The sequence below is a fragment of the Accipiter gentilis genome, chromosome 18, assembly GCF_929443795.1.
Source record: "Accipiter gentilis chromosome 18, bAccGen1.1, whole genome shotgun sequence".
NCBI classification, from domain to species: Eukaryota; Metazoa; Chordata; class Aves; order Accipitriformes; family Accipitridae; genus Astur; species Astur gentilis.
In genome coordinates this window covers 15021970-15044561 of record NC_064897.1, presented here as the reverse complement: position 1 = coordinate 15044561, position 22592 = coordinate 15021970, and the positions used below count along the sequence as shown (strand labels likewise).

Here is a 22592-nt window from a genome sequence, read left to right as displayed (position 1 = left end):
ATGAGAAACAGGTCCCTTAAAAAAAAAAAAAAAAAAAGAAATTGGTCTTCCGTAAATTTTTGAGTGCTGACCTTGAAAAAAAGCCCTTAAATTCTGTGCAGGCAGACTGAATTTTTTTAGGTGAGCAGCTACCCCAAACTGCAAGAGATTACCTGAGGCAAGTAAGCTGTGAGTGTTTTTTTTTCTTTTTAAGAGAAAATTCTTTTCCGTTACACTTGGTACCCACATGTCTGTCTTAAAGCACTATTTATTTTTCACAGAACTTCAGAACTGCTGGTGCAATTGTCTCAACCTTCTTTAGGATTTTTTTTTAATTTAGTAGTTTTAAACATTTTCCTATATTCTGGTTATGTGAAACATGTTAAAGATTCCATTTGTATTTTGAATATTGAGGGCTTTTTTAAGTGGGAGGCAATCTTTAAATATGTTTTGAGAAGGGGGGGCAAGAAAAGCTGTCATCCATCAACTGGTATTAAGTCCAACTTTGAAAGTTTGATACAAACTGAATCTGACTGTTAGTGCAGACATGATACAAATTAGCTGTGACTTTATGATACCAGCTGTTTCTCTGACAGGGTAAAAGGGCACATAGCTAGAATAGCATCTTTTGTTGAAAGCAGTGTTTCCCTTTGTTAAACGTGGGAGCCTCAGGCAAAAAAATCCTAGTCCTTAGTTATGTGACATGTGCAGTCTGCAACATGTTCATGGAGCTTGGGGGGCTTTTTACTGTTTTTCAAAGACAGGGTTATCATAAGCATTCTATTTTTGCTCATTTTATCACTGAAAGACAAATCTCTGTCATGTCTTTGCCTTGTGTTAAGACTGAGGATAATCTAAGTGCTATTTTCCTTACAACTACAAAGAAAATACTAAATAGCAAAACCTGAGAGAACTCTGCAAAAAAAGAAATCACAAATCTCAAAGTAAAATTTAATTTCTTTAATTGTTTTTATTACCTGATTCTCTCCAGTTATTTTTTTCTTACTAGAATTTTCAGGGGTTTTTATTCCATCCAAACTAAGTCTACATAGTCTTTTAAGAGACTAAGAATCAGTGTTAACTGAATATTTATTGAGGCAGCAGATTAGTCCTGACACAGATGAAGGGACGCTAGAGCCACATCTCTGCAGTCACATCTTGGGTCTTGACTCAATTCTGGTGCTAGGTGGCTGTGCACAGCTTCCTTACCGCATCCAGTGCCTGAGTGCGGAGGATGCCAGGAGACTAGGGGATGGAAACGCAGAGTTGATGCACCTGGGGAGCTTTGTGTGGAAGCAGCCGGGGGGGTTCCCTTGTTACCAGAGCTCATAAAGCCTACTCATAAACTGAAAGGGCTCTGAGCAAAGCCATTTGGGTGACTTTACATCACTGTACATCTGTGTCCCCACTGTGCATCTGTATGACCTTAACATATCCCCTGACTACCTCTGGCAACTTAAAGTTGGCTGTAGCATGTAACTAAACTGAAACAATGTGATTTATTAAGAAATCAAATTAATCTTACTTCTGCCACTTGACTAAGAGCCAGTAAGATTTCAAAATTTATTACTACAGGTAACAGACACACTCCATTTAATCAGTTAGGAAAGAGGCAATATTAAGAATGGAGTTCTGTTATTAGTATACTAGTGTCTAACTGGGAGTACTGTGGGGAACAACATTTAGGCTAGAACTACTAAGAGAAGCAAAATTTAGGCTGAATATCTTGTAAAGTTTCTTAGATTAATGGTTATCAGTGCTGATGCTAAACTGAAAAAGGAAGTCTCTCAAAAGAGGTACCTTTCGGAACTGGATTTCTTTTTTTAAGATGCCATGCAGTAACGTTAGGGCTATGAGCCGTGTGAAGGACATTGCTCCTTCCAAATTTTAAGTGGGACTCCACAAAGGAAGGAAGGATGTCACTGCTAAGGTGATGGTGGGAAACTTCTCTGCAAAGCATAAATTCTATTTCAGACAAGTGAAAGTTAGAATGACTTGATGATATTTTGGCTGTGGCAGAAATGACCACACAAGTCCTGTGTGTCTTCCTACATGGAGAAGCCTGTATTGTGAGCCACTGTGTGAGATGGTAGAGCAGACAAACCCAAATCCTACTGAAGATGCAGAAGAGAAAAAAATATGTGGACATAGAATTGTAGCAGGCATATGGGTGAAAGGGCAGAGTTAAGAGTGTTGAAAAATACTAAATTCCACTCAAACTTCTTGGAGTAAATTTTAAAAAATAAATACATTTCAAAAGGAAAGTTTAAGATGTAATAGTTGTTGTGTTCTTCATGCATTGCTAGTGATAATGGGAAGCACAAAATAGAAAATTCCAAGCACTAATAAATAGCTCTTGGCCATTTCTGTTGCAAACATGTAGTTTTACTATCTAGCATCTGTTTCTGAAATTATGTGAAGTATTTATTTAAAATGTTTCACCATGATAGTCTAAGTGACTAGAGAACTTCTTGCTTTCATGAATGTGTAGAGTCGTATGTCAACAAACAAAGGTCCATACATGACACCTGAAGAGCAAAACCCAAGCACAAAGTTCTAAATTCTGAATTGATTTTTTGTTATGTAAAAATCCCCTTGGCCATCTTTCTGGTTGTGGTTATATCCCTGCAAACCTGGACTATCTCCAAAGAGATCTTAACGTATCCCTTCTGTTCATGCAACCATGCTGAATATGGGAGCACAGGGCTGGCTATAGATGCAATTGAAGTAAAAATGTGTGGGAGATGCTGGAGAACATGTTTATCGCTAATGTCCAGTAACCATCAAGAAGAAAGAGATGACATGGAAAACTTAAACCTGTAACATTATAGCAAGCAAATGTATGATAGCTGCAGAAGCCATCATCACAGTTGAATTTTATGGCCATGATGTCAGAACCTCTATAGTCTCTTGCAATATCATATTCAGAACATCTCATGATAATTTCAATAAAAGAAAGGATGCTAGCCGTCAAATCCCAGAATTTAAATTAATCTTTTTATTCTCTGAAAGTACATTACTTGTAATGAAAATGACATTTTTCCTCATTTTGTATTCTAAACTATTGCTTTATATTGTTCTGAACTTCAATCAAGTTTCCATATTTCTCTCCAAGATGATTACATTCAGTAGTGAAATGATGTTGGCTCCTTTGGGTATTTGGGAGAGAGCAGACAATATATTGTCCTTGGCTGGGCCAGCTGCCTCATATCCTCTGAGGGGAGAGGAGTTTGTGCAGTGACTGACTTACAGTCAGATACCTGGGTACCATTTCAAGAACTTAAGGAAGTCTGGGACCACTGGAGAACCCTTCACTCACATGGCAGATGGGAGGGTATTCCTCATGTTGAGTTGCTCCGGGATTCATGGTTTATGGTAAGGAAGGTCCTGTTACTCTAAGTGCCTGCTGTTTTGTAGATGCTAATTGTGTAAATTTACTTACTGGGTGTGTCAGGCCATTACTTCTCTGGCTGGCTCACTGCTACTGTCATATTCCTTTGTGTCTCAACTTGATTAACTCATAAGGGTCAGCAACCATTTACTTTCTATGGTTATTTAGTACCACACTCAGACTTGTCTCTTTGGAAGACTCTGCAGGCAAAAGCCCTATTCTGTGTGAGTAAAAGGGGAAAAAATCGACCTTGAAAGTGAGTAAACATTAAGGACTTGCTTCTTCCAGACAGTGGCACACTGAACATTAGGTTAGTCCTTTTATAGTTGTGTTGATGATACGCGTTCTTTTCTATTTCCCTCTTTTCCTTTCTTTCCATCTCTTTCTTTCAATTTTCTTTCTTTTACTTCCTTCCACCCAGCCCAAAGCAAAGATTTATAAGCAATGATCTTGTTCAAAGTACGGAAGCCGGCTCCAAAACCAACCAGATCTAACCTTGCTTCAGTTTTAAAACCTTGCTTGAGGGAGCCAGAATCCCTTTACTTAAATAACTTAATTTTCAAGCAGTATGAATCATGCAGCAACTGTACAAGTTCTGGCTAGAATATATTGTACATATGTTTGTTCTTTAGGCAGTAAGAAGAGAATACAGAACTGGAGGTCATTTGAGTTACAACTACTTTGGGGGATATTTTTTTTTTTTTAGACATTCCTTCTAACAAATACAGTTTAAATGGGTTTGTTTATATGGCGTGGAATTGGAAAGGCCCAAACTAACCAGGCTTCACACAATATGGCCTTCTTCCAAATTAATCTAAAATATTTTAATCCCTCTGGAGTTTCTTTATCCTCTGCATCTGTGCTATAGTGGAGACACATTTTTAACATTTCTTTGAGGAAAATTACCTTTCTTTCCCTCCAACTGTACTCAGCAAGGTCAATGGAGCACTGTTATATGCTATTTAAACATCTGAGATTCATCATATATCTGCACAACAGAAAGAATCATCATAAAATGTCTAATGAATCCCGACTGCTAGCCAAGCAAGGGAGTCCCCTTATGGATACCGGGTATTAGAAACAAAGAATACATGCAAAATACAGTTTTTACACTTTAGCTTTATACAATTAAGAATTAAACTGCCCCTTAAGAAGTGGACAGAGAATGTTTGTGACCCCCAGAACAATTCTGGCAAATCAAACTGAGCCAAACTCTGAAGCCGTTGCATGGGCCAAGATGGTTCCTGGGAGTTAGGGGCCTGCTCGCTCTGTGGGACCAGACGGGGCCTGAGAGGGAGCCTGGAGGGGCTTCTCACTCCTGGGGAGGGAGATGCTCTGAGTCGTGGTCAGGCTCCAGAGCTGGCTATCTCAGGCTCTGGCTGTGTGCCTGTACTTGGTTTTAAGGCCTTTTTGTTTTCTAGTTCAGTAGCAGTTTTATGGGACTGAACTCATTTTACTACCTAGGAGCTGAAATACCGAGGGAGGCCTAGGTGGTGGGTTTTTTCTGTTTCAATTTTTATAAAATTATTTTCCAGGTATTTGAAGAGCCAGTGCTCCTCCTTCAGCTGCCTGTAGTTCCAGTCAGTTTGGAATTGCCACAGGGAGCAGATACAACTCTGATCTTTTCGAAGTTTTATCTGGAAAACTGTTGTAGGGGGCATTTTTGTCTGAAATACTGTTATATAACTGTTATACTGTTATAAATTACACCAGGGCTGGTTTAATACCAGAGTTTATTCTAGACTCATTCTTCCTTTGAATACTGCTAGGTCATGAAGTTCAGATAGCTTTAATGAAGTTCAAATAAGCTTTTGAACCTCTGAAGGAAAAATGATATGTTGAAGGGCTCTGTTTTGTGAAGGCACAGGGTTTTACCAGGGTTTTTTTTCTCATCACTGAAGTCCTGCAGGGACTGCAGAGAAACGAGCTGCTTTGCCAACCTGCTCCAGGTTGGTCTTGGTCTTCTCCTTAATCCTAGTGTGTTCTGCTTTTCCCAACTGGAACGTGCAGGTAACTGTGCTTGTCTCCTGCACAAGGGGCTGCAGGGCATGGGTTGTGGGGTGGCATGACGGCATAACGATGGTCTGAATGAAGTCATCCACTAAAATCAATCACCCCAGGCTGTCCCTGCTTTTGAATGAAGAACCATATCTACCCCAAAGACACTTTCCCTGTCTTTTCATGTAGGCAGGGGTATTTTGGGATCGTTGCAAGCCATACAGTAATGGAATAAATTCCAAGTGCAGCAGGAGACCACATCGGAGGAAAAACTCATTAAATGCCAAGGGCATTTCTTTTACTTTTCTTACTGGGACTGGAAAATATTCCCTAAATAATACATCTGGATGTAGAGGAGTAGAGAGGGAAAAGATGAAAAACAATCCTTTAAATTCAGTAGGAGCCTACTTTAATGGCTTGTTTAATCTGCCAGCTGGCACAGCGTTGACTTCTTGCTACACATACTTTAAGGAGACCTATGTAGTTCTTGGAACCAAGTGCATATTAAGTTGTAGAAACTTAAATATTAATAAATTGGCAGGACTGCTTCTTGGTACTTAATAGAAATCGAGAAACTGCTTAGTCATCTCCAGAGATATTTCTGTCTCCTTTTTAATGTGAATACCAAAATAATATGGACTTAAAGCAGTAGAAAAGGTAGTAAAAATTCAGATCTGTTCCTGATACATGCCCTGTCTGAAGTATGTACGCATCCTTCAGACTTTGCAATCATATGTATTCTCTGTACAACACTGCTTTGGGCAGAGTTTTTCTAAGGTCATTTGTGACACCATTTTGTTTGAAAGAAGTACATTATGAGTTTGCATCTTCTTCAATGCTCCTTGGCCAGGAGAAGAACGGGTGCCATTTTTATGTGGTTTTTTATTTGGGGTATCTTTCAAGTGGTATCACTTAATAGTTGCTTTAGGGTATATTGCATATGTATTTTAGATGACTGTAAGTGTTCATGCTTTTCTTTTTTTACCTGGATTTGTGTGAAGGTATATGGGTGCAACAGAGTACAAACTGGAAGTGCAGTATCAGCTATATAACTAACATTTATACTTTCGGTTCCTAAAAACGTTAGGCTACCTCAAGAAGCACGTCTTCTGTTTTCAATTACTTTCAGCATTGGAAAAGCAAAGGAGAAAAGATTTAACTGCAGACCAACCTGTCTTTTATATTTAGGGAATCCTTTAATAATATCTTAAGTGACACTTGTCAGTATTTACAGGTTGTAAAGGTTTTATTTGGTCCAGGTAAGCACTGAAAAATCTGGCTAGTTTACTCAAGTTTATTTATGAATTTCAGATCTGGCTTTTATTTCCTTTGTTCACCTTAAGAGTGCAAGCTATTTTCAGGATTTTTATCTGGGGGTATGGATTGTAAAATTCCTCCAAGTTTGCAAGCATTATGATCTGGGATTTTAGTTTGATCTTTCTCTGTACATCTTTTCCAGAGTCCATTTCTTTTTTCAGACCTCTTTTCCCATTTTTGCCTCTGTTCCTTTTCTTTCCTAATGCTTTTTTCCACATATTTAATAGCATATCTTTGGAGAGGTTGTCTCCCTAGTTGTACTCCACTCCTGTAGAGCCATCAGATCTAGTGAGTTGTGAAGCATCACCATCGGGAGTTCTCGGTGCACGCATGCCAGTCACAAATACAATTATTTCTGCTTTATTTATTTTGAAGAAGGTGTAAGATTTGAAGGCTGAGTTCAACAATTTTTTTTTCTAGCTAGCCCATAACTAAAGATGATGTGACGGAGTTATGAAAAACAGTTTGCTTAGTAAACATAGGCTGCTTTCCTATTTGTAGAGCATTTACAAACAGATTAGAAGTTGTCCTCCCTTCCCTCCCCTTCCACCTTTGTATTTCTGTTTTTGGCCAACACTTTGTACACATACAACCCTGCTCTGTGGGTTGACTGTGAAAAACGTGCTTCATGTGCCTTTGGTGCCCAGAATTTAGACTGTGACTAGCCATGTGTGCTCTGTGTCTCATTCTGAGCTAGGTGGACCTAACATGGCAACAAGGGAGGCTGGAGGAGACCCCATAGGAGTTTTGGATCCTTACAGAAGAGGACTTAGGGAAAGGTAGCAGATGACGTGCAGTACAGAAATTTTTTTTTTCCCATTTATTTTTTGAAGGGAAATTAGACATTTTCATTTCTGGACCACACAGATATTGTCTGAGGCACTGTTCTTAAAAAAGTTAAAGAACTGCAAAATATATTGGCTTGATATAGTGCTCAAGTGTAACTTTCCTTTGTCAAATTAATACAAAGTAAGTATGTATGTCTGTGTGCTCTCAATACTAAGTGCACAGGATACTGTCAGGTCTCACTTGTCATGTTTAATTGACTCTGAGCCAGGGTCTGTTGAAAGTTTTGGTGATGCTGTTGCTCTGCAGGGTGAAGCAATGCACAGTCACATACGACATTACCAATGTACCCATGTACTGCTGTCGTGGTATTTGCTGGCAATAAGTGTTTGCAGCTGAATGTCTAGATAGCAGTCAGATTATTGTCAAGACTCCCTGTGTGAGTCTCATGAGGGGAGCTGGCAATACCGTAATCTTGCTGTGTCAGGTTTTACACTGACTCATGTGCAGCATGCGAGTGTGTTATCTTGCTTATTGCTTTTGTTGTAACAAAGGGCCATTGCTGTTGGGTCTTCTGGTTTGGTGACATTGTTGTGTTAGTGTTTCCTTGCTTTCAGCTAAACTCAGCATAAAGTGGGGTCTATGATGTAAACTTCAAATATGGAAAATAATTTGAGAAGCATCTATTTTGTTGTACCCTGTTTGAGTTGTCCTCTTGAAAGGCTTTACATTGTTGCTGCCCTGCTTTAGCTCTTTAAAGCTGGCACTGACCTCATGCTTCAATTTTGAACCAAAATCACACAGAATTGCTGCTCATTAGAGATAAATTGATAGAGCTACTTGGCAGGAAACAATCTGGGTTTCATTGGTAAAGATGACTTTAAAAGTGTGAGGTAGAAAAGTCCAGTAGAAATTTCTGCATCTAGATTCATTCCTGGTAGAATTTCACAAATTTCCTTGATGCTCTGTCATTGAGTAACTGGACTTACAGCTGCAATGTATCTATCACGGTGACACGCATTGTGTCTGTGCAAAGTAAGTGTACAGATACTGGGAGGGAAGATGAATTCATTAAAGTTCAAGAGCAACAGGCAAGATCTTGAAAATTTATCATTCATTTCTTCTGAGGAACTGGTTGGATTCAAAATGCTTAGTGTCTCTTTGGGAACAACTAGTAAGATCAGTAAACCAAGGAACGTAGGGGTGTGTTTTCGTAGCATTTCTTTTATCTTTAGAAATGCAGGGATGACGACTAAAACTTAGTGTTGTTGCTTATTGCTGGTTCAAAATAGAGGAAGTGAGACCCCTTAACTCTCATTAGAGTTTATGATGCTCAGCGCTAGGCAGAGCTTGATACTAGGGCTGCATGTTTTAACAGGAAAAGAAAAAGGGTTGAAAATACAAAAATGAAGCCACAGTAAGCTGGCTGCATTGTATCTCCATATTATTTTCTATTACTTTTTTATGACTATGTAGCTTAATATATCATGGTTTTGTATTTTGAAATGCGTTCCTGAAAACATGTGGAGTTTGAAGTCTGGCTGAGTGAATGTTGCTGTTGGAACCTTACCTTAGACTTGCTTGAACATTTTATTATTTTTAGCGGCATTACCTTAGCTTTTTAATTCAGGACCTGAGAGATGCAGAGAAAGAGTGTGAATAAAGTGCTGAAACATTCATAAAACCTGCTTGGACACAAATAAGTTCAGACAACATGTTGTTGAAATATTGCATGGGAGCATGAAGGTCAACAGGGCTGGTGCAAGGGTAGGACAAGAGGGGAGCACTAAATGAGAGGGATGGGAGCAGTGTAGAGGAAGTCAGGAAGACAGAGGGGCAGATGCTTCCCAGCCTTACTGGTCCCTGGCCCTGATCAGCTCCTTGCCTGGAGGGGAAAACCCTTCTCTCTAGCAGAGAGGCAAGTATGAAGAGCTGCACTGCTACTGCTGGCTTCCTTGCCAGTTCTGGTGCAGAAGAAATGCTCGTGCACTTGGACAGAGCAACATCTTCCATGGCTGATGCCTGCTTTGCTCCTAGCCCAGATCCTCTGCCTATTGCCAGAGCTGTGACAGCTGCTTCCAGTGTGAACCTCTGCTTGTCATGATGGACACCAGACCACTGTGTCTTGTGTTACTCCTGCCTGCATCATTGGGTGACTAACTTCACTAGGCAAGAGTCCCCAGCATGCTTTCTGATCCTGTGGCTTGTCCTGCTTCACTGTGGTGGTATCTCGTCACGTGGGCTCATGGTGGCTTTGCACATCGAGAAGGGACTAACAGCACCACAGTGATTAGCACTCAGTGCATGGTTAACAGCTCCTATGGGCATTTCTGTCCCGAGCTACATCTCCACTGCACCTAGCTCCAGTTCAAGGTCAGGCTCTGCTCCTCTCCCAGATGCTTGCTGTCCTGGCTGACACTTGTGTTGCTCCATGTCTCCCCTGATGCATGTTCCACTGGGCATGCTTGCAGCTATGCCATTTCCCTCAGAGAGGTGGCAGGTAGTGGGACTAGGGCACATGGTGCATCTGTGATGTCTGCCAGCTGAGCTCCCCCTCCAGAGGACTTGAAGTTAGATGAGAGAGCATTGACAAGAATAAGTAATTTTTCCTTTCCCTGTTCCTTTAAAGGCACAAATTGAATGGATATAATGTGGCAGTTTTATTTGCCTGGGCCAGAAGCTGAAGACTGCCTTTTCCATAGCCATGGCAGCTTCTTCTGCTTGCGTGATATTCTTTCCCATGCTCTGATTTTTCGCTAATAGATATCAATGGGAGAGTTGGCATAGGGCAAGAGGAAATGCATTCTCCTCTTTAATATGCGTTGGTTGTCTAAGCTGGACTTAACCTGTTTTTTAGTGATGTTTGTCTGTTCTCTGCTATTATTAAGAAACAAATAGCTCCTGACCAGAAGGTGTTGGCATGGGCACTCAATTTCTGCTCTTAGAGATTTCAGCGAGAGATGAAGCTGGCCAACAGCTGGAGCATTGCCACCAGTTTCAACAGTCAGGCCACAGATTTGCAACAAAGCATGCAGGAGGACTTAAATGCATGATGTGGGCATTCCCATGATTAGATTAATGTGATGGAGCTGAAGGTCTTTGCTGGTAGAAGCAGACAGAAGACAAGGGTAACTGGTGAATGATATCACATGAGCCTGCTTCCCAGTGTTTGAATGCAGAGAAAAAGTGAATGCAAGTCAGAACTCATTTTGGGACTAAGAACTTTTTCAAACTGTTTTGCAGACTATGAAATCCCTTTGATTTCAGTGTGTTTTGTCCTTTGAGATGGCGGCCTCCTTGTCATTACCTGGGATATATTCACTTATGATTAAACAGTAGTAAGGGGCAATATAATTTTCAGCTGCCCTTTGTATCTGCAGCAAAGGCTAAATATTTCCTCAGTGATAATGATATGAGTAATTTTTCCCACAATTAAGCACTGCAAGAGGAAAAAAATTCTGCCTTTACGTGTGTGTGCACAAAAGTATGAGAGGACGAAATATATTGGCATAATCTGAGATCATACCAATTTCTGACATGCAGGGTGAGCTCACTGATCTTTTGTAGTGTACATTAGATGAATTTGACCTGTGAGGGTGGAATCCAGCCCTGACTGAAGGCTCTGGGAAGTCTGCCAGGGATTCCAACAGGACCAGGATTTCAGCTGTACTCTGTATATGAGTAATATTTCAGTATCTTCTGATCTTTGGGGACAGCATATTTGAAATACTTCAGAGGACACTTGAAGGGGAGAGTCAAGGGTCAATCCTCCTAACATGAGAACCAGTGTCTGTGCCAGCAGCTTCCAGCTACGTCTTGTTTCTTCCTCTGTCACCAAGATCAGGGGTGGGACCAGTATACACAAATCCAAATGTCAAGAGAAAGCTCTGCCTGGCCCTTATGTCAATGTGCAGTAGGAGAAAGATGAGGGAGGAGTGGAAATGGCATACCTGCACTCAGCCTGCCCAAGGGAATAAAGACAAATGGAGACTTTCCATTGCAACTGACTGGCTCTGAGATGATAGGTCCTACAGCTGCATGCTTAGAAGTGTATTGCAGTGTTAACAGCAGCACGCTAGATGTTTGCTAACGCCTCTGGGATGGTGCAGCTCTGTAATGCTCCTTCCCCAGTGCTGAATTAGGTCATGGATATGAGAGATGGACCTGAACAAGTATTTAAAGCCATGGATCTTTCAGTTGCAGACCCAAGGAGTGAAATCTGTGGCAGGGTCAATGTCCGATGAAAATCTCCCTGCCAACACTTTCACGTGGTTCATGCTGCAGCAGCAGGAGGGCAACACAGGGCCTGGCACCTGCAAGGACATGTGTGGTACTCACTGTAGCCAGGGTGGGTGAAACCTGTTCAGCACCTCTTTGAATCAAGGGCCTGGACCATGGTGTGGTCCTGTGGGCCATCAGTAATCTGCAGAGCACCAAATGGGATTCTCTATTCTACGTAATCACTACATAGTTTTGCTCAGGATGCCACAGAGATGTTAACTAATATGTTAATCAGGTTTAAAAATGCCCCACCAATGTACATGAATTTTTTTTACTCCTGTGAAAGATGCAATTGAGAAATGTACCTTATGCCACAGGCAGAGATTTTAATAGATGGGTTTTTTGACTTCCTTGTTGAAATTCTAGGTAATTCTCTGCCTCCTTTTCATAGAGATGTGATTTGGACATACACATGTAGATGGAAGTGAAAGGTTCTGAGAACAAAAATTGGGACTGAGAAACCTCCAAAGTTTGATTTTTCTGATGCTAAGTATGAACCGCAGTTGGTTGGTTTGCCATTGATGAATTTTCCTTGGAAGTCCTAAGAAGCATGGTCAGATGAAACAAGGCTAGATTGGAATAAAACCATGTGTTCACATGACCCAATACGTTTATTTTGCCTTGAGTCCCAAATGAGCATTCTGTTTGGGAAGGAATAAAGCTGCTTAATAATGAGTATGTGTGTTTGTGTATATATATGTATAAGAGTTCATTATCTGCAGTCAACATGAATACTTGGCCAAGCTTATGGTAATAATTGCAGATGTGGTTTTACATGAAAGGAACATTAAAAATGAATTTATGGAGGAAAGAAGATCCTCTTTAAACGTAAGCCTTACTATTGGTAATATATGATTGCCAGTGATATTCAACTTCTCAGATTAAAGAAAGAGTATGCATGAGGTATGACAAAGGACAAATCAATCCATTGAACTCCACCTTTTGACTTCAATGAAGTTGTGCCTGTTTCTGAAAGATCTGAGTGGCACTGAATGCTTCTAATGCAGAATTAAAAGGGGAGCGAGGAAAATAATTTTCAAATGTTTTCTGAGAGATTTTCAAATGTTTTCTGAGAGATTTTCATAGAAAACAGATTTATTTGTTTTGACTGAAGATAGATTAAGGAACTCTAATTCTCCCAGATATTGCAGTAGAATGCTTGTCATACCTGCATTTTGTGGGTGCCAGATTAAACAGGTCACATTTAGACAATGAGTGTTGCTTGCTGAGTTGCTCTCAGCTGCAAAAGGGGCAACGAAGAGGTTCTGTTTTCACTTCTGAGGGGGAGGAGGTAGAAAGAAAGGGCAATGGTAGTCCTAGGGATACAGTGGATGCCATGGCATGTAGCCAGCTGGAGCAAAATATTCTTTGTGCTTCTCACTGACCAGTCCTTTACTGACATTTGAAAGGTCTATATTTCCCCACCAGGGCTTTGGGACAACAGAAGTGGAGACAGATGGGAAAATGGGATGTTTGGATTACTGAGCTTACAACTTGCAGAGCTGCCTGTAGTATCAGTTTATGTCAAGCTTTAATAAGACATTTGATCCTTTTAGTGGGAGAATTAAAAAAAAAAAAAAAGAAAGAGGGCAATGACAGAATAACTTAGGTCTTGTGTTACCACCTGATCCTGCAGTGAGGACAGATCAGAAGTCAGAGGTCCATCTGCATGCATGTAGAAAACCTTTGTGTAGTTGGACTTGGAAGCCTTCCTTTTACTGTGCCTCTGTAGGAAAGGTTCAGAAAGAATTTCCCTTTATCACCTTTGTTCAGCCCTTCTCTGCAGCAGACATTTCTATTTGTAGGATATGGCTTTTTTAGTACTGATGTTACATTTAGTGGCTGGGACTGAACCAGGGGTCTGGTTGTACTTTAGCCTTCTGCAAATGCACAGTGAGAAGAATTTACAATTGGTGGAGATAACATAAGGACTAAGAGGCACAATATTGACTGAGGTTCGATCCCTTAGGCCACACAGTAAATCAGAGGTAGAAACAAGCAGGAGTACCCCAGGCGCTGGGCCATGATATCTCATTGGCCTCCTTGTTCTGCACTGTGTTACTTGAGTTCTCCTGGAAATCCCGAAGCCGTTTCTCTTTGCACTGTTCTTGCCTCCTGCTGCTTGGGATGAGGGAGGGAGGGGAGGAAAGACTAGGAACTGGTCATGGTTTCTTTCGTGAAGAAACCTGGTATTGTCCTTTTAACTACTTTAGCGTTTTTCTGTGCTTCCTGTGAGTGCTAAAATTTCCACCAGCTCCCACAGAACAGGGGTCCTACAACAGTGCAGGATGGGTCTGTGCTGGTACCCACTTCAGTCACCAGTGTGAGACACTTGCTGGGCTAAGTAAGGAAGGCGAGCTACCTGGTGCAGAGTGCATGCGGATGTCTTTAACGAGATAAGAAAGGAATTTAGCAGAAAATCTCTCTTGTTACAAGGCCGAATCCCCTTGCTCCCCTTCAGCCCTCATTCTTTAATGACGAGTAGGCCAAACTGCTGAGAAGGGGGTCTGGCAAGAGCTCTGATCCACGCTCTCTTGCATGGGCAGTCATCAGAAATTGCAATCTGCCTAGCAGTTGTCTGCGTGAAGCTTGCCCTGGGCATTCATGACACCGGGGCGGTGAGCGATCCCATGTTAAGGAAACAGGCATGACTTTCAGGCTCTTTGGGCCTGAAGGTCACCAAGAGGAAATCTGCAATTGTTTCATTGTACTGGGAGGGTACAAGATGGCTTGTGCTCACAGAATGCTGTCACCAGATGTGGCCAGTGTAGAGCCCTGTGCAATACACAGCTGTGCTATATTAGGGAATATGCTCTGCCTGAAGTTTCTTGGCTCAACTAAGTTGAAGCTGGTGCAGAGACTCAGCATAAACATTGCAGTCTGGGAGCTCATACAGTGTAATGGAAAAGTGACTAGCAGGTCTTGAAAGACAGATATTTTTGTTTCTTAAAGACCTGAGTAGTAGTTTGCATTTTCACTTGCTTGTTACCAGTCTAGCTCATCTGTTTTTTTTTAAGGCCCCCTGGGTACTGAGTTGTCTCTGAAATCAGTGCTGGGAATAGGGTGAGGACAGTATTAAACCTGAGCCAGAGCAAGAGGTTATTTTGCTCTCCATACAGATGGATACAGATTATACAGATATGTGGTTGTGTGTGTATTTCTACCTAGCCAATTTATTGTTTGCTTTCAAAGAGCATATTCCAGTTAATTGCTGTTAAAATATTTTGTCATATATTTACAATTACTGTGCGTTCCTATGATTCTTCACCCTGACGAAAGCTGACAAAATTTTAAACTCTCTCATGGGATGAGACATAAAGGGGAGTGGGATTTGCATGCATGTGTTTTGTACCAGGAGGGATTAAATGTGGCTGTCTTTGAAGGAAGCACTTTTTAGCAAGACAATGAAAAACTCAACAAATTTTAGTAATAAGCCAGTCAGCTGAAGATCAAAGGCATTATGTGAAGTGCAGAGATGAAAACGAGAGAGACTGGTACTGCTTTCGAAATTAAGAGTGTTTTTGTGGGGAGATGGTATTTGCAGGGCACATTATTACTGTGATTCTGATTCAAGTAATGTGGCAATGCTGGTAAATGTTGTAGGTAAGTTACTTTGCTTATCTGTTTTCTTTTAGTCTTAGCATGTCTTCAGGAAGACCACAGGGTTCATCAGACATCCTGTGATCTAAAGGTTCAGTCTCAGAATCAAAAGAGGTAGGGACCCTGAGAAGACCCTTGTATGTGAGGCTGTGGAAAATCTGAGGTCCTCAGCAAGAATTATCTTCAGTAGTTTCTGAGAGGTATTTTTTTTTTTGTTTTTGTTTTTTTTTTTTTTAAAAAAAATAGGCAAGCAAGGTCGAAGATCTTGGTAATATTCTTCCATAGGTCCCTTTTCTGAGTCTGGGGGTAGAAAACTCCCGAGAGTTCGCTTAAGAGTCTTTCAGTATTATTTCAGTTGTGTAAAGGTTGAAAAGATGCTGAGGGTCTTGTTTTAAGGTAGGAGCAACAGAATGATAATTTTTGTGGTGTACCCTTTCACAGTGTAAGAGTAGCCCATACTCTAGTAATTTGCATACATGTGTGGATGTCAGGGGAATGGAACTGATTAAATAGTTTGACATCTACTTCTATTTGCTAAAAAAAATTTTATATATTTCTGCTTCTTTAAAATTTATTGATGACTTCTCATTGAATTAGGTGAAAAGCATACCTGGAAATAATTCAGAGAAAAAAATTGAGATATCAAAACATTTTCCATCATACTTTGAAACCCAAAATTTTTATATTTACAATAAAATGAAAGAATTTTTTTTTGAGGTTGAACGAAACATTACTCTTGATTTGAAACAGTTTTCTTAATGACAGTTTTCCTCACTTCAGAAAAATGCAAGTTTTTTGGTATGACACCAAATTATTAAAAAAGTGTAACAGGAAAAAAGAAAGATGCAATCAAAGAGTAAAAAAAAATTTTTTTTGCACACCTGGGAAGGTCACACAGAGAGACATTTTCAGATTTGGTTCTGAAGGCAGGCCCTGGAGTGGAGGTCGGTGGAGTGTTACATTTTGGCCCAGGATGTTTTCACTCATGAACAATTTTCATTTTAAAAAAAGTAGCATCAAAATGTGCATGGTCCCAAAAATGGCTTGTAGAAAATACTTCAAATAATTGGTACCTTCATCTATAAGCAAAGCAATTTTCAAAACTTCTGAGAGGCAAGAGCACTCAAAGAAACTCTCTTTTTGTAGAAATAGGAAACATTTTTAGAGAGATTGATGAAGTTATTTTCTAGTAGTTTTCAGAGGCTGAAAGATAAGAACCCTTTCGGGGAAGACAGTAAACAGCACTGAATAGTTGACTTCTTCAAGTGGACCTTCTAGGTGATGAGTCATTTTCATGCACTGATATGACTTTGCTAACTAAAGGTTGTACTGTTGACCCGACCCCCATTTCCCAAGTGACTTCCTCATTTTTGAAAAAGGGATTTGACTTGCAAGTCATCTGAATGCCATGAAGTGGCTGGACCTCAGTTCTTTTAGAGGAGACACTATACTCTAATAAACCCTAGATACCCTCCCGAGATGTCTATCCATCTGAACTTCATCGAACAACAGAAAAGCACCCTCTAGGTGAAGACAGGTTGTTGCATCAGGGAACTTCTTGTAACTGCTGTGTAATCTCCCCTATGTTCCTGGGAAGGAAGGAGGGGAGAAGAACAGAAATAGTTCTGGGTTGTTGTTCTTATCCTCCTCAGCTTTCCTCATGAGGAAGACAGCTTGAGCTTTTGGAGATGAGAGATGGTGCTGAGGCCCATGTAAGAAGGGAAGGGGTAGAGGTATTGGCTGGGACATTTGGAAAGGGGATGGGGAAAATGTGGGTGCACAGAGTCTGGAGCTGGGGGGTGGGAAGGAATGTACCTTAGTCAGGAGATGTGGAGAGAGAGATATACCTGGCTGTGTAGGAAGTGATGAAGGTGCAAATAAATCAGATGTCAAAGAGTGTCTGCTAGGGGGAGGTAGAGTGGGGGGAAAAAAACTTTGGGATTCTCGGTACTAGCACACAAGGTGTCAGCCTAACAGTCAGCTCTTTATATTTTAAATCCCTGATGGTGACTGTGCTCCACGGACTAAATACTGCTAGCTGGTGCAGTCTTCGTTCCTGCAGACGCTGTCATCTGCCCTCTGTACACAGAAGCCCAGCATGCTGCTTCAAACTTGCTCTCTGTAGTGTACCATTCCTCCTTTGATCATCGTCTCCCAGCTGGGGGGAACCACATCAGTCCTGCAACTCAGGGCCCTCTAGCAAAGGAACTGAGGCAGGATTTAGCTGCACACGTAGGCTGAGATGAAAACACTTCTCAGGAGAAAACAGCAGATTTGCTGTTCTGTGTTCTTCAAGGGGTTCATAGTGGTAAGAATAAACACATGATTTGAAAAAATGTCTTGTTACAACTTGCTTTTTATATATATCATCTAATTGTGCATTAAAAAAAAAAAAGCAGCAGTTGCGAAGTCACTGTTAGATTTGCAAAATTAACTTTCCCTTTGAACCTCCACAAAACAACCCCAGCCAGCCAAACACGAAGAAAGTCACAACAACAACAAAAATTTAAATCATTTTAAATCCCCCAATCCAGGAACAAATCAGAAAGAAAAACACCCCCAGGAAAAGTAAACTAATAAAATAACCTTCGCAAAACCCCTGCCCTCAGCAGTGTTTTAATACAAAGAAGGGGGCAGAAAAAGCCACGGATTCCCTTAAGTCATGAGAGGCTTTGCTATTGCCAGTGATTTTACGGGGAGGGCACTTGGACGCTGCACCAGCGGGCAGGAATATAAAGCCGCGAGACAGAGCTACATCTGCAAACAGAGCACTTCAAATAATTTACAAATGCACCTTGGCTTTGTTTTCCTTAAACGGCAAGCAGTTCATAAGCCACCTTTGAAAATTTCAGTTTGCATCTGCACGCTGGCTTTCTCTGCGGTGTAAATGGCTGGTCTTGTACTAACGGGCTGGAAAACGTTTTCTGGGGGGGACGTGGGGGGGTGGAAATCCTGGGAGTGCTGCGCCTAGGCTAGGATTGCAGAGGAAGCTGAGGCCTCCAGCCCTGCACAGGAAGCAATCTTAGAGCAGGCCTTAAATGCCAGATTCCAGGCAGAGTTTAACTAACCACTGACAGCTCTGTAAACAAAGCAGGGACAAAAAGAGAACAGCTTTCCCTTTTCTGGTAGTCATTTTTGGTTTGGGGGCTGCCGGGGAATTCTGTAATACTCGGCTTGATGGGATATAAACCAAGGCTGGAAAGGCTTTGTATATGAAGAACTGTAAAGGGGAAAATATTTCATGGACTAAATCATAAAGAAGAAGGTAGGGCACAGGAAAACGCGTGGATTAAACTACAAAAAAAATATTGCTGCTTCTGGTTCTTTGAGTAGGATTTATACATAGTTTGGCTCCTCCTGGGTGGTATTTAAAAGCTGCGGCTTATTTTCCTTCTCTTCTTTTTTCCTTCTCTCCTCTCTTCTCTTTTCCTTCTTTTCTCATTTTCTTTTCCCCTTTTTTGAAGGGGGGGTGGGAACGGACAGACAAGAACTAACCTTTGTAAAACTTTTAATTATCTGTGCAACTAAAGAAAATAAGAAAGCTCTTGTAGAGCGTTTTTGCTGCTTCCAGTAAAAATTGGAAGCTTAAAGTTAAAATCCTGCTCAACTGTTGCTTTTGTTTGTAGAAAAGACCTGTGACGTTACAAACAGCTAGCTAGTCTGTGGCTAGCACATGTATACAGTCCTTACTTAAAGCATGTTGATTTAGTTTTAGCTAGGAAACTAAATGCAGGCATGGGCTACGTTTATCCTACAAGGCATTTCACTAATTTTGTTTATCTCAACAATACTGAGGAAGCTAAATTTTTTGATGGAAAAAGAAAATAGTTACAGTGAAGTTAAGAAAGCAAAGCAAAACTAAATGGACTCGGTTAAACGCATCCATTGTGTTTTCTCTCTCACCTAAGTGGTCATCTCCCTTTTAGATTTGGATCTTTCCAGAGCTCTAAACGCTTGAACACCCACCATGGATGACTTTGAACGCCGCAGAGAACTCAGGAGGCAAAAGCGTGAGGAAATGCGCCTTGAAGCAGAGAGGTGAGGTATTACGTATGGAAAATGGTGCCGGTGGCTTGCCTTTGATTAGCAGTGGCTTTGAGGACTTCTGTCCTAAATTCCAAAGTATGCTGTAGCTAATCAAAGAACCATTGCTAATGATATGTGCCGTAAAATAGCTTTAGTTAATATTGTGGGAGAGGCTTGAAGTCAGGGGCGTCTAGTGTCTAATTTCCTCAGGCTCTTTTAAATGCCCTGGCTTCTAGTTATTTTGTTATATGGATAAATGTAAACAGTGAAGGTGGACTATGGCCACGTGAGATTATTGATAGGAAAACTCATGCTCAGATGCCATGTGAGTGCTGTGCAGAAGGGATTGTGTTTGTCTCTTCAGACATAGAGCTAAAATTATAAGATATCAGTTGAAAGCTGAGATACACTTGGTATATGTAGTATAGCATATCTGTGAATTGCCTGCTATTACTGTGCAATTACTGTTGTATTTGTACTGCCTGTCACTTTTTATTCATTTACAGCTATTTTATGTGGGCAACAAGGGCAGTGTTTGCTATCAGTTATTACAGGTTTACTTTGGTGCAAATGAGAACAGAACTTGATGTGGGTATAATGATGTCAATTTACGAAAGAAGCAATATGAAAATACTGGGAATAACATTTCATTAACTAACCCCATTTTACACCTGTACAGTTCCGTTTGCTTTAATGGAATTTCCCATGATTTACACTGGAGTAAGCAGGGAGAAAATCAGGCTCCATTTATTTTTGTAATGTCTTTTCTGATATAAAGATTTGATTTAGTTTATTAACACTGCAATGATTAAAAAAAAAAAAAAAGGAACTTAGGTTTAAGCACATTTTGTTCTCATTTTTGTATTTAATTTTGAATATGGACTTCATTTTTGTTTCTGGTCTTTCCCACATGCTGACAAAACCATGGTGTTTCAGTTCCTAAATGCTGTAGGAGAAAATACATTTTCAGAGCAGTTTTAAATGGAAGTCAGCAGAATGTAATAGCGAATATATTTCATATACCTGCTTTGAGTTTTTTAATAAGGCCCTGCTACATAAGCAGGGCTCTCTGATGGATGTTGATCAGGCTTGAGGGGGAAATCCCAGGTAGATGAGATGCAGTAGCTGCCTTTCTGAAGGAAGCGTTGCCATGCAGAACTGGGTATATGAGCTCATCAGGCTATAAGCTGAACCTGTGAGCTCTGCAAAGCAGCAGCAGTGCTGCCTGCAGATAAATAAACTCATGTGAAGTGTGGTGGCCAAAAGGAAACGAGGCAACAGTGTCCCTTTGCAAAACGCAGCTGTCACTTGGTTTGTGACCCCCCAAAAAGCAGAGGAGGAGTGTGCCATGGCACTAAACTGCCTTCTTATTCCAGGTCTCCCCCTAGGCCTGAGGCAATATGTTTTTGTCGGGCAGCATGGGAGGGATTGTAGAGCCAGTGCTAGTGCATGGTATAGCACGTGGTATTTACATAGTTCTAGTATACTTGTGTTTTAAGAAAATCTTTTTAAGGAAAGGCCAAGATTTTAGGGTTTGTTGCTAACAGAGGCCGCGGGTGGCCTATGGAGGATCCTGGGGGCTGTAGTTCGAGAATTGTTTTCTACTACAGAAAAACATCACTTGAACTTCCCTGTGAAGGCACCCAAGCTCTTACGTGAGCGTGCAGAGGCTGTGGGGTGTTCTGGGCATCAGTGATGTGGCGTGGCCGGCTTGTGGAGGCAGTGACAGATGCAGGGATCTGGGGATAAGGGGCTCTGCCCTTGCCGCCATGGAAGCTGAAATCCAGGACTTCAGGTGTATCCGTAAGTTACCGTGTGGCCTGCAATTTTAAGCATGGGCCCTGATCCAGTCCCTGATCACGCACTGTGAAACCGGAGCCCTGGGGAGGCAAAAGCTGCAGTTAGCAGCTCACCGGTGTCCCTCGAAGGAGCTGTCCCGGGGGAGCGCTGCAGGCTGATGGTGATACCTGCCCCTGCCTGATGGGGAAGCCAAGCACCTGGGCCAGAAAGTGATGGCTGTTGACATGGGAAACAGCCTCCTCCTCCCCACCCACCCACCCATGCCTGCTTTTGGGAAGTGTTTTTGTCATGTCTGTGGTGGCTTTACTGGGATTTTGTGCGGTAACCTTTGTGGAGGAGGTGAGCTCGGTGGCAGCCTGGCCGGAGGAGAAGGGTTTGGGTCCATGTCCCTGCTTTCTGCCAAATTGCTGCAGAAGCGCGATTTCTGCCCTTTCCCACACATTTGAAAGCTTTTAGCAATAAATTGTTGTATGCTAAATCTTGCTGTACTCCCTCTGCTGCTGCTGCCAACTTCAAGCATTCAAGTATCATGAGTCAGACCCCTTAAAAGTCACAAGACTGCTTTAAAAATCTTGAGATCTTAAAAATAATTTAGTCTGGCCTTTTTATTTTTGGTTTGCCTTGACAATAACAGAGCCTGATTCTCAAGTTCAGATGTGACTCTGGGAGCTGGGACCTCCTAAAACCTGCCCCAAGAGGGGCAACAGAAGGGGGGAGTTGAGCATCTGCCCCCGTTGCGTTGTGCCACTCATATCGAGCTGAGGGCAGCAGCACTTGGGCAGTTGTTAACAAATGAATCTGTCCTGCTGGATTGTTTTTGGTGAATTCAGATTTTTAAGGATTTGGGGATCATCTTCACCTTTAAAAATACGACTACAATGTGTTTGTGTACAGACCTTAAACCACAGCAATCTGCTTGCCAGACCTCTGTCTGAATACTTTCAGGTGTTTTATCAAGTGAGTCATGTGGTCTTAAAGAGCAGCGTGGAGGCTGAAAGTGCTCCATCAGCTCTGAGCACTGGTACTTGCTGCTCGGGCACAGGGCATTTCCCTGTACCCTCCCATCAGTGGGCTGTAGCCTTGCTTTTGGGAAACCACTGCTCGTTGCAAGCATTTCTGCTGGGAGATGGAGGGATGGATGATTATGTGTAGGCTGTAACATGTTTGCTAGGTCTCCCAGACAGTGTTTAGGCTTCTTCGAGTTGAAAAGTAAACCCAGAAGTGCAAGCAGCCATGTCAAACAGCAGTATTTGTAACTCAGCCAGCTGGAGTGACGCATTTTGCCGTTTCCTGGGATAAGGGTGCACAGAAAGCCTCACTTTCCAGCCTGCCGCCTGTGCCCAAGGGAGATTGAGGGGTGAAGGTGCCTTGTAGCAGCATGGACTCGTGCACCATGTGCCTGAGAGGGAGTGAC

The 22592-nt window shown here is 41.6% G+C and overlaps 1 protein-coding gene across 9 annotated transcripts in view; it reads left to right on the top strand.

Annotated features, from left to right (window-relative positions):
• Window positions 1–22592, top strand: part of CALD1 (caldesmon 1) — a 198573-nt gene that overhangs the window by 82948 nt on the left and 93033 nt on the right. For 8 of the 9 annotated variants that reach the window (XR_007508781.1, XM_049822541.1, XM_049822538.1 and 5 more), the window contains one exon: window positions 19279–19390. Coding sequence is in view for 8 of the 9 variants with exons in the window: in XM_049822541.1 (XP_049678498.1) it covers window positions 19320–19390 (71 nt within the window). In the remaining variant the exon portion in view is untranslated. Of the gene's footprint in view, window positions 1–18480; window positions 18618–19278; window positions 19391–22592 lie in introns of those variants that run through there. The other variant, XM_049822540.1, reaches the window with a different exon arrangement.